This window comes from Bombina bombina, chromosome 1 (genome assembly GCF_027579735.1).
Source record: "Bombina bombina isolate aBomBom1 chromosome 1, aBomBom1.pri, whole genome shotgun sequence".
NCBI lineage: Eukaryota > Metazoa > Chordata > Amphibia > Anura > Bombinatoridae > Bombina > Bombina bombina.
Window position 1 is genome coordinate 236,258,575 of NC_069499.1, and position 13,119 is coordinate 236,271,693.

Below are 13,119 nucleotides of genomic sequence, written 5' to 3' on the forward strand. Positions count from 1 at the left end.
TTTACCTGTAAAATAAATCCTAACCTAAGATATAATTAAACCTAACACTACCCTATCAATAAAATAATTAAATAAACTACCTACAATTACCTACAATTAACCTAACACTACACTATCAATAAATTAATTAAACACAATTCCTACAAATAAACACAATTAAATAAACTAACTAAAGTACAAAAAATAAAAAAGAACTAAGTTACAGAAAATAAAAAAATATTTACAAACATAAGAAAAATATTACAACAATTTTAAACTAATTACACCTACTCTAAGCCCCCTAATAAAATAACAAAGCCCCCCAACATAAAAAATTCCCTACCCTATTCTAAATTAAAAAAGTTACAAGCTCTTTTACCTTACCAGCCCTGAACAGGGCCCTTTGCGGGGCATGCCCCAAGAAGTTCAGCTCTTTTGCCTGTAAAAAAAAACATACAATACCCCCCCCCCAACATTACAACCCACCACCCACATACCCCTAATCTAACCCAAACCCCCCTTAAATAAACCTAACACTAATCCCCTGAAGATCTTCCTACCTTGTCTTCACCATCCAGGTATCACCGATCCGTCCTGGCTCCAAGATCTTCATCCAACCCAAGCGGGGGTTGGCGATCCATAATCCGGTGCTGAAGAGGTCCAGAAGAGGCTCCAAAGTCTTCCTCCTATCCGGCAAGAAGAGGACATCCGGACCGGCAAACATCTTCTCCAAGCGGCATCTTCGATCTTCTTCAATCCGGAGCGAAGCGGCAGGATCCTGAAGACCTCCAGCGCGGAACATCCATCCGGACCGACGACTGAACGACGAATGACTGTTCCTTTAAGGGACGTCATCCAAGATGGCGTCCCTCGAATTCCGATTGGCTGATAGGATTCTATCAGCCAATCGGAATTAAGGTAGGAATTTTCTGATTGGCTGATGGAATCAGCCAATCAGAATCAAGTTCAATCCGATTGGCTGATCCAATCAGCCAATCAGATTGAGCTCGCATTCTATTGGCTGTTCCGATCAGCCAATAGAATGCGAGCTCAATCTGATTGGCTGATTGGATCGGCCAATCGGATTGAACTAGATTCTGATTGGCTGATTCCATCAGCCAATCAGAAAATTCCTACCTTAATTCCGATTGGCTGATAGAATCCTATCAGCCAATCGGAATTCGAGGGACGCCATCTTGGATGACGTCCCTTAAAGGAACAGTCATTCGTCGTTCAGTCGTCGGTCCGGATGGATGTTCCGCGCTGGAGGTCTTCAGGATCCTGCCGCTTCGCTCCGGATGGAAGAAGATCGAAGATGCCGCTTGGAGAAGATGTTTGCCGGTCCGGATGTCCTCTTCTTGCCGGATAGGAGGAAGACTTTGGAGCCTCTTCTGGACCTCTTCAGCACCGGATTATGGATCGCCAACCCCCGCTTGGGTTGGATGAAGATCTTGGAGCCAGGACGGATCGGTGATACCTGGATGGTGAAGACAAGGTAGGAAGATCTTCAGGGGATTAGTGTTAGGTTTATTTAAGGGGGGTTTGGGTTAGATTAGGGGTATGTGGGTGGTGGGTTGTAATGTTGGGGGGTGGGTATTGTATGTTTTTTTTTTTTACAGGCAAAAGAGCTGAACTTCTTGGGGCATGCCCCGCAAAGGGCCCTGTTCAGGGCTGGTAAGGTAAAAGAGCTTGTAACTTTTTTAATTTAGAATAGGGTAGGGAATTTTTTATTTTGGGGGGCTTTGTTATTTTATTAGGGGGCTTAGAGTAGGTGTAATTAGTTTAAAATTGTTGTAATATTTTTATTATGTTTGTAAATATTTTTTTATTTTCTGTAACTTAGTTCTTTTTTATTTTTTGTACTTTAGCTAGTTTATTTAATTGTATTTATTTGTAGGAATTGTGTTTAATTAATTTATTGATAGTGTAGTGTTAGGTTAATTGTAGGTAATTGTAGGTAGTTTATTTAATTATTTTATTGATAGGGTAGTGTTAGGTTTAATTATATCTTAGGTTAGGATTTATTTTACAGGTAAATTTGTTATTATTTTAACTAGGTAACTATTAAATAGTTCTTAACTATTTAATAGCTATTTTACCTGGTTAAAATAATTACAAAGTTGCCTGTAAAATAAATATTAATCCTAAAATAGCTATAATATAATTATAATTTATATTGTAGCTATATTAGGATTTATTTTACAGGTAAGTATTTAGCTTTAAATAGGAATAATTTATTTAATAAGAGTTAATTTATTTCGTTAGATAAAAATTATATTTAACTTAGGGGGGTGTTAGTGTTAGGGTTAGACTTAGCTTTAGGGGTTAATCAATTTATTAGAATAGCGGTGAGCTCCGGTCGGCAGATTAGGGGTTAATAATTGAAGGTAGGTGTCGGCGATGTTAGGGAGGGCAGATTAGGGGTTAATACTATTTATGATAGGGTTAGTGAGGCGGATTAGGGGTTAATAACTTTATTATAGTAGCGCTCAGGTCCGCTCGGCAGATTAGGGGTTAATAAGTGTAAGCAGGTGTCGGCGACGTTGAGGGGGGCAGATTAGGGGTTAATAAATATAATATAGGGGTCGGCGATGTTAGGGCAGCAGATTAGGGGTACATAGGGATAACGTAGGTGGCGGCGATTTGCGGTCGGAAGATTAGGGGTTAATTATTTTAAGTAGCTGGCGGCGACGTTGTGGGGGGCAAGTTAGGGGTTAATAAATGTAATACAGGGGTCGGCGGGGTTAGGGGCAGCAGATTAGGGGTACATAAGTATAACGTAGGTGGCGGTCGGCAGATTAGGGGTTAAAAATTTTAATCGAGTGGCGGCGGTGTGGGGGGACCTCGGTTTAGGGGTACATAGGTAGTTTATGGGTGTTAGTGTACTTTAGGGTACAGTAGTTAAGAGCTTTATGAACCGGCGTTAGCCAGAAAGCTCTTAACTCCTGCTATTTTCAGGCGGCTGGAATTTTGTCGTTAGATTTCTAACGCTCACTTCAGAAACGACTCTAAATACCAGCGTTAGAAAGATCCCATTGAAAAGATAGGCTACGCAAATGGCGTAGGGGGATCTGCGGTATGGAAAAGTCGCGGCTGAAAAGTGAGCGTTAGACCCTTTAATCACTGACTCCAAATACCAGCGGGCGGCCAAAACCAGCGTTAGGAGCCTCTAACGCTGGTTTTGACGGCTACCGCCGAACTCCAAATCTAGGCCTATGTGAAGAACATAGATATTTGAAGTATATCTTAACGCACCTTTGGTTTTAGCGCAGTTGTCCTAACACAGCTTTGAGTTAGCGAACAAGCAAAAGCTAAAAGAGGGTTTTGTAGCACGTCCCATGGAAGTCTAAGGTGAAAGGGAGTTAGTCTTTCGCTTGCATGATAACCTTTTACTTTCAGCTAGTAATGACTTAAAGTGATTGAAACTTGAGCTATCTAGAAAGCAGCATGTAATAAAGCATTATAAATAAATAGGACTTTTATTCATCATTAGTTTGTTTTTCTTCCTAATAATAATGTTATGACCGATGTTCTGTGTAAATACTAGTGTCCAGTAATCTTCCGGGCTCTGTATAATTTTTCTTTTTAATGACGCTTTTGGTGAAAACCTTTTGAAAAACAGGCCAATAGGTGCCCATGAGTGGAGCTAATATGCCCCCTTGATCAATAGCGCATGTGCTAGTTAAATCCAAGCCTGGCCGAGTACTTGGATGCCTATGTAGAGAGCGGGTGGGACCGCTGTCTACGTCACAGAAAGTGAAAACCCAGAACTGGAAGGGTGCGGAGGGTGGAATGATAAATTAGGAGATATAGAATTTGTTTTAAAAAACCTAGCAACTTTAATATACATTCTAAATGTAACGTAATGAGCTATTACAGAAAGCTCACATTTACATATCAGTTTAACTTGAGTGGATATAGCACTAATATTTTTGCGCTCCAATAATTTTAGGAAAGAAAGGAAAGATGAGATACAGTATGAAAGAAACCTTCAAAAATTTAAAGATAGATTAAACAAAGCATTTTACATAACAAGAGCAATACTAGAATAAGTGGTCATTTCAAATTGCAGGGTAGCAGGTTCCAGAGTAATTTGCATATGAATTCCTTTACAGGTGGTTGATTCTTGGAAGGGACATCCATAAGAGGTTGTATGGGCATATACTGCTAGAGAATTCAATGATTCCTAGGATTTGCATAAGGCTGTTCTAAGAATGAATCAAAGGAATAGAAAGTAGGGTTGCCACCTGTCCCTTAAAATACAGAACACTTATAAGTTACACATGCTGCAGGGTGTGCAGGGAGGAATATGAATAGTGCTGTCCACAAACACAATACATGTTCCTCCCTGCACACCCTGCAGCATGTGTAACTCATAAGTGTCCAGGAAAACATGGCTGAGGTGGCAACCCTAATAGAAAGGTCAAAATGTAAATGTGCCCGGTGAGTGCCCGTGGCAGAGATTTGCATGACACACATTAAGGGGTCAATTTATCAAGCTCCGTACAGAGCTTGATGCCCCGTGTTTCCGGTGAGCCTGAAAACAGAATTTATGAAGCAGCGGTCTAAAGACTGCTCCATAACCTGTCAGCCTGCTCTGAGGCGGCGGACAGAAATCAACCCAAAATCAACCCGATCGGATGCTAGCGGCCAATCTGCAGGGGGGCGGAATTGCACCAGCAGTTCACAAGAACTGCTGGTGCAATGATAAATGCTGACAGCGTATGCTATCGGCATTTATCTATGTGCAGCGGACATGATACGCTACATTGTAAATTGAGCCCCTTCACTGGTACAAAGCACAAGGCTGCCAGCTCTCGGGCAGGCTTTGTGTTTAAATCCTGATCCCCAAGTCACGTGTAGTAAATGTTTTTACCACTGAAACGGTAATAACTATGACTTAAAGCATTTTTGCTAACTGAAATATATTGCAAAAAGACTTCTATTTAAAATTGAAATGCATTCAAGCATATTTTGACTTTCTATCCCTTTAAAGGGACAGTATACTATAAAATTGTTATTCCCTTAATGCATTTCCAATTACTTTTTTTACCAGCTGCAGAGTATAAAATGTATGAGATTTGCTTTTTAAGGTTTATTTGTGTATATGAATTAGCTGATTTTGTTTTTTGTAGGTATAAATAACATTTTTTTACTGTATCTCTTCTATATCTCACTAGGAGTGTAATTTATTGTGTTTACACAGCTTGGTCTTAAGGCCCAAAACTTTCAGAATAGGTGGGGATACCACAGGCTAATTCAACTATTTCAAATGCCAATATAAGGGTTATGGAGATACTTGTAACCAATTTAATAAACTACAGCAGGTAAAGTGGATCATTAAGAACAAATTAAAGGGGAGAACATTTTTAAGTAAACTGTCCCTTTAATCTTACACTTAAGAAATGCATGTAGACTCCAAAGGCTTTCATATCTTTATGTACAGATACTGTATATCTGAAATAAATACATTGCCCTGAACTGTATGCAATATGCATGTGAGTTCCTATGTTTCACTCTTTTGATTTGTTACTTTTTGTACCTCGTTTGATCATTGACTCATTCTTCACAAATGATTAAACCAGGTGTGTCTTTTACCTTTGCAGGTGCCATAAATCCAGCATTTTTACTAAAAGCTTGTTGCAACATTATAACATTTATCTTTATCTTCTCATGGATTAATTTAAAAGCTTGTTTGTCATTCACTTAAAGTTAAATGAAACCCTATTTTTTTTCCTTTCATGATTCAGATAGAGCATGCCATTTTAAGCAACTTTCTAATTTACTCCTATTATCATTTTTTCTTCATTCTCTTAGTATGTTTATTTGAAAAAGCAGGAATGTAAGCTAAGGAGTCGACCCATTTTTGGTTAAGCACCCTGGGTAGCGCTTGCTGATTGGTGACTACATTTAGAGGAAGTTAAAGGGACACTCAATTTGATTTATTTTGTTGTTTTTAAAATATATAGATAACATCTTTACTACCCATTCCCCAGCTTTGCATACACAACATTGTTACATTCATATACTTTATAACCTCTAAGATTGCCTGTATCTAAGCCCTACAGGCCCCCCTTTCTCAGTGCTTTTTTATTTTGAGCTTTTTTACAATCTTGCACTATGGGCAGCCAGACAATGCTAGTTCATTTGTGCCATATAGATAACACTGAGCTCACTCCAGTGGAAAATGATAAGCGATTCACATTATTAGCACTAATAATTGGCTAAAATGCAAAATTGTAAAAAGCTAAAAAACAAAACACTGAGATAAGGGGCAATATGCAGTGGCTTAGTAACAGGTAATCAGAGAGATATAAATAAACCGCTGTCCCTTAACCTGTCCATTTGAAATCATCCTGATTGGGATGATTGACAGCCCCTGCTACCGTCTGATTGGCTGCCAGTGAGTAGGGGGCAGCATTGCACAAGCATGTCCTCTTGACACTAAATAAATCTAGCCCTATGACCTAAATATGTGTAGTTTAAAGGAGAGAAGGGAAAGAGGTGACATGATAGAAATCTTCAAATATATGAAGGGACTTTATAAAGTGGAAGCTGAATTGCATTTACCACAAAAAAAAAAAAAGCCAAAACAAGGGGTCACAATCTTAAATTAGAGGGGAGCAGATTCAGGAGAAATGTGAGGAAGCATTTTTTTACAGAAAGGGTGGTGGGTTAAACTTCCAATTAAGGTGGTATACACAAGGAGTGTAAAGAAATTAAAAAATGCCTCGGGCATGCATATGGCTGTCCTAAGGAAAAAGTAACATGTAATATAAGTAGACTTGATGGGCCTATTTGGTTCTTATTTACCGTTAAATATAATAACTGTGTTGGTTATGCAAAATTGGGGAATTGGTAATAAAGGGATTATCTATCTTTTTATTTAAACAAAAATGATCTTCAAGTAGACTGTCCCTTTAACAAAGGGATTTTAAAGCATATGAAAAACAGGGGAGATAGTCTGAAAGTAAAAACAATATTTGATCTGCCCAGTGGGTCTTATCTTTTTACAAGGGAGTAAGATCAGTAATTATGTGATCACTATCTGCGTTGGGAAGTTGAAACCTAAGAGGTCTGATGGGGACTTTGTTCTTCCTTGAAACCTCCTATATCTCTGTCACTGTGTCATTCTCTCCAGTCGGATCACATGAATTCTGTTCCTTTTCTACAAATTAATATCTTATTTCATTTTGGAAACAGATTACAATTGTAAGAGTGGATTTGAGGGGCTAAAAGAAATCTAAAGGGAATACATCACAATACAACAGGACATTTTCTAGGGTGCCAGGGCTGATAATGGCTGCAAATAACAGCGGCACTCCCCGTGTCACCTTCCTTGCACCTGAGAAACATAATGAAAAGGTGCCACCGAAGAAACTGGGCAAACTCACTGTTAAATATAATCGCAAGGAAATACAACGTCGGCTGAAACTAGAAGAGTGGATAGACGCTCAAATTCAACTATTGTATCAGAGCGAGGTGAGGTTGGGAGCACAGGGAGATTATTAATATGTGTTATTATTAAAGGGTCACTGTTTGCAGTTGTTCTGTAGAAAGTAATGCTGTATATACATTATTTAGTTAAGATATTTGTCATTTTACACCTGCAAAACAAGTCATGAACCATCTTTTTAAGTTACTATTAAAGAAAATAAGATTGGTACTAAAATGAATTATTAACTGTGTGCTGTCTGTCTCTGCTTCTGTACTAAGCCTGTTTAGCTTACAGTTCTGCACAGCTGTCAGAAATAGGAATGACGCTGTTTATTCCCAGTTAGTAAGAGTATATTATAAAGCAGGCTTTACAGCACTATTTGACTTGATTTTGAAGCTGAATACTATGGGATTCATCTATTAGTTCTCATTTCCATATGGAAACCAGCTAGAGCAAATACATGGCAAGCGACCAACTCTGATTCACAGTATATTTTATCCAAACATAGCTCCCAAGGAGTGTGTGGATGCAGATTAAAGTTAAAGTGATGGTAAACTCTCCCTTTTTAAAATCAGATCTGGAATGTAAGCGCTATTTTAGATGAAGTTTAATTCATTAGCTGTAATGAAGATGCAGTATAACTTACTTTTTAATATAGATATGAAATTCAAATACTGCATGCTCCTCCGCCCACTTCAAAAGTAAACTTTTCTGTAAGCTAACAGATTCAATTGTTGTCCAATCAGCGCTCTCCCCATATGGCACTTTTGTTGTAGCTATAGCATTGATTGGAGAGTAATTCAATCATTTAGCTGACAGGAAAATTGACTTTTGAAGTGGGTGGTGTAACGTGGGGTATTTGAATTTCATATCTATATTAATAACTAAGTTATAGCGCATCTTCATTGCACATGATGAATAAAACCCCATCTAAAATAGCGCTTACATTCCAGATCTGATTTTTAAAAGGGGAGAGTTTACCATCACTTTAAAGGGATATAGAATACTATATGTTTATTTTGTGATTCAGATAGAGCATGCGATTTTAAACAACCTTAAAATTTACTTCTGTAAATTTTTTATGTTTTTTTGGTATCTTTTGTTGAAAAGCAGGGATGTATGCTTAGGAGCCGGCCCGTTTATGTAGCACTGTATCAGTGTTTCTCAAATCCAGTCCTCAAGGCCAGATTTTCATGATATCTTAACAAGAGAACAGGTGAAATAATCAGATGATGAGTGAGAGCAGGTTAGTAACCATGGTTACTAATCAGCTGGGTTTTTTTTTGGTTTTTTTTACCTGTGGTCTAGTTAAAGGGACAGTCAAGTCCTAAAAACACTTTCATGATTTAAATAGGGCATGTAATTTTAAACAATTTCCCAATTTACTTTTATCACCAATTTTGCTTTGTTCTCTTGGTATTCTTAGATGAAAGCTAAACCTAGGAGGTTCATATGCTAATTTCTTAGACCTTGAAGACTGACTCTAATCTGAATGCATTTTGACCATTAGAGGGCATTAGTTCATGTGTTTCATATAGATAATATTGAGCTCATACACGTGAAGGGACTTAGGAGTGAGCACTGATTGGCTAAAATGCCAGTCTGTCAAAAGAACTGAAATAAGGGGGCAGTCAGCAGAGGCTTAGATACAAGGTAATCACAGAGGTAAAACGTGTATTATTATAACTCTGTTGGTTATGCAAAACTGGGGAATGGTTAATCAAAGCAGTGGCTGTTTTGCTTATCAACTAGTGAGCAATCATGGCTAAAACACTAAGGTCCAAATGTATTAAACAGCGTGTGGACAAGGTTCTCAACTTGACAATTGTCCTCATGGCTTCGCGATGTACAGGCAGTGGATCCTGTTTGTCCGCTGCCCTTATGTATGATTACAGACGTAAGCGAATATGTAATACCACTTAGGAGCCGGACCATTTTTGGTTCAACACCTGGGCAGCGATTGCTGATTGGTGGCTACATTTAGCCACCAATTAGCAAGCACTACCCAGGTGCTTAACCAAAAATGAGCCGGCTCCAAAGTTTACATTCTTGCTTTAGTATCCCTTTAAGCAGATAAATAGTACTATAATTTGTATGCTAAATGACACAGATTTCTAAACATGAAGCAGGTATTTCTAAGCATAAAGCATATATAAAAACACTATATGGCCAAAAATATGTGGAATCGGATACCTGACCATCACACCTATATAAGCTTGTTGGACATCTCATAATCATGGGCATTAAAATCGAGCCCCCCTTTGCAGCTGCAACTCTTCTGGGAAGGCTTTCCACAAGGTTTTCATTCAGCCAAAAGGGTGTGAGGCCCAAAGGTGTTCAATGGATTGAGGGCAGGGCTCTGTGGAGGCCACTCGCGTTCCTCCACTCTAAACCATGTTTTCATGGAATTTGCTTTTTGTGCATAGGTTGCCTTTCCCAAAATGTTGCTACAAAGTTGGAATCACCCAATTGTTTAAAATATATTTGTATCCCGTAGCATTAAGATGACCCTTCACTGGAACTAAGGGGCTGAGCCCAAACGCTGAAAAACAGCCCCAGCCTATTATGCCTCCTCCAACAAACTTTACAGTAGACACTATGCATTCTGGTAGGCAGCATTCTCCTGGCATCAACCACACTAAGATTCTTCTATCAGACTGCCAGAGAGTGTGGTACGATTCATCTGCTCCAGGGTCCAGTGGTGGCATGCTTTAAACCACTCTAGCCAATACTTGGCATTGAGTATGTTGATGTGAGGCTTGTGTGAACCCATGTCATGAAGCTCACAATGCACACTTCTTGTGCTGATGTTGCTTCCAGAGGCAGTATGGAACTCTGTAGTGAGTAATGCAACAGATTATAGGCAATTTTTACCGACTATGCTTCAGCACTTGGTGGTCCTGCTCTGTGATTTTGCGTGGCCTACCACTATGTGTCTGGGCTTTAGATGCTTCCACTTCACAATAATAGCATTTATAGTTGACTGCAGCAGATCTAGTAGGGTCTACATTTCACAAACATACTAGTGGCAAAGGTGGCATCCTATAACAGTGCCATGTATAAAGTGACTGAGCTCTTCAGTACAACCCATTGTACTGTCAATGATTGTCTATGGAAATCTTGTATGCACCTGTTAGCAATTGGTGTGGCTGAAACACCTGAACTCAATAAATAGTAGGGGTGTCCACACTTTTGGTCATATAGTGTATATTTCAACACTACAAAAAGTCATTGAAAGAGCTTTTGTAACAGATTGCAATAGATCTAGGTTGTATATTATGGGGCAAAGGATGTAATAATATTTTATGTACATAATAAAAATGTGGTTTATGCTCATACAACACTGGTTCTTCTTTATAGGATAAGTTGAAAAATGATGTTGCTGAACCTGAGATTGATATTGATGACTTTCTGGATCTGTCATACGAAGAGCAGAGATCTAAGCTACAGGTAATGGACAGCAATGATATATTTTTTATTTTAGCCACTGTTGTGGTACATAATATGCTTGTGCAAAACACTTTTACTTTATTTAACTTAATGCATCATTATCCCAGGGTCTCCTTTTCAACAACATCTAGCAGCCATGACCAACCTTTTAGGAACAGTATATTTTAAATTTGATTTATAGGCAGATTACAATTATTCCCAGACAAATAAAATGCAAAAAATAATAAGATCACTTATAACTCATCAACATAGTATAGAATATTGATATTTCGCTCTGTTTCCAAGAGCAATGCTTTATACTGAAGGTTAGCAGCAAGGCCCACATTGTACTTGGAATTCCCTTAATAAACTAATGTTGCTGGTGCTGGACCAGGGCTTTGTGTCTAAGCAACGTGTTAGAGTCATCCTGATGCCTTTCTTGTCTTGTGATGTAAACAGGCACCACTACTTCTGATGTACAGCTACTAAGTTGTCTATACTTCAGCAAGACTTTAAACTCTCTACTTCCATGTACCCTGCTCACACATTTGTGTCACAAGGCAGCACAAAATACATGGATCAAAAAGCAGTCAGTACAAGCAGGGGCGTATTTAGGTTTTGTGCTGCCCTAGGCACTCAAAATTCTGCTGCCCCCCCACCCCTCACCCCACCCCAGGTTTAAGGCCTTTTTTAGACATAATATTTTTGGGGCAGGGTGTAAAAATTAAAAAAAAAAATGTCTTTTTAAGTAGATGTTCACTAGGGCTTGCATTCACTCTGGTCACACACACACACACATATATATATATATATATATATATATATATATATATATATATATATATATATTAAGACATTATTTTGCAAGTCAGATGATTAAAGTGTTTATATAAGAAAAAATATCCTTCACTGTATGATAGTTTGTCAGTAGGTAGTTGTTTGACCTTGAACATCTTCTTTGATGATTGACAGTTATTTAAGCAAAATATCTGCTTGGATAAATATGTAATGAATATACAAACTGGCCTTTAAAAATACTTAAAAAATACAACAGTAGTTATGATAGGTTTAGGAATTGTATCCTAGGGGATAAAGTCACATGATACAATCATAATAAAGTATATACTTGTATTGTTTCTGAATGTATTAAATGCATACAACATATTTTCAGTTGTGTTTTAAGTCACATAGTTGTATAGATTCAGCAATAAATACTTATTCTTTGCATGTATGACAGATAGACCAACAGTAAATGTACAAGTATTTAGTGACTAATCCGTTTAAGTATTTTAATGCCTAATGAAGATGTATTGAAGGGAGAAAGGCATATGCTGTTTCACAGTGGTCACGTTGTAGAGCACACTGCACTGTGTAGTCTGTGTGAGTCTCAATCACGCGGTGGAGCCAGGAAGAATACCACATTCCCTCTCAGTCCAGGCCAGGCTGCGCAAGTGAGCTCCGCCTCCACTGTCACCACGTCATGCGCACCGACATGCAATCCCATAGGATAGCAATAGCCGGGCCAGCCATTTAAGTCATTACTAATTGGTTGATTTAGCCACCCAGCCCTGAGCTCAGTATAGTGGCCCTAGGGACTCAAAATTCTGCTGCCCCTTAAAAATCTGCTGCCCTAGGCACCGGCCTTGTTGGCCTATGCCTTAATACGCCCCTGAGTACAAGACAGACTAAAGAAGGACCAAAGGTTATGAGTCATTGGTATTTGATGTTGGTATATTTACCTTGCATAAATGGGTTATTGGGGCATGGATCTGGTGTGAGGTCTGTTGTGTTCATGTACTGGACGTTACAGGAAGCAGCAGATCTGGTCTGCACTATAAATTGAGTATATAGATGAAAAAGTGGATGTGAGGCCATTTGTGGTATGTTGTGTTATGGCATAGAGCTGGAAAATTTTGATTTAGGGGTCTGATGTGGAATTACACTTTGCATAATGGTGTTTCATTGTTTATAATTATGGTATTGAATATGCAGGGGTGGAAGAACCATTGGTCCAGTGGCACAAGGGCCCAAGTGCTGGGGGGGGGGCATAGCAGCCAGTCTATACATAGGTGTGTGCAGAATGTTTACAATCCTACTACAGGGAGAATTTTATTAGTGCAGTTTGCCAGTCCATCTATCTATCTATCTATCTATCTATCTATCTATCTATTGTCAAAATCATTATACAGAGCAGCATGCATATTATTACTATTGCTTAATATGGAATACCTCTGGGGGCCTTAAAACATTTTTCCACCAGGCCCTTTGCTAAT

At 38.6% G+C, this 13,119-nt stretch overlaps 1 protein-coding gene across 1 annotated transcript in view; it reads left to right on the forward strand.

Annotated features, from left to right (window-relative positions):
- The first annotated feature begins 7,278 nt into the window (after positions 1 to 7,278).
- Positions 7,279 to 13,119, forward strand: part of PPP1R14D (protein phosphatase 1 regulatory inhibitor subunit 14D) — a 62,025-nt gene continuing 56,184 nt past the window's right edge. Inside the window, exons 1-2 of the mRNA XM_053689763.1 lie at positions 7,279 to 7,461; positions 10,778 to 10,867. Coding sequence (XP_053545738.1) covers positions 7,279 to 7,461; positions 10,778 to 10,867 — 273 coding nt within the window. The remainder of the gene's footprint in view (positions 7,462 to 10,777; positions 10,868 to 13,119) is intronic.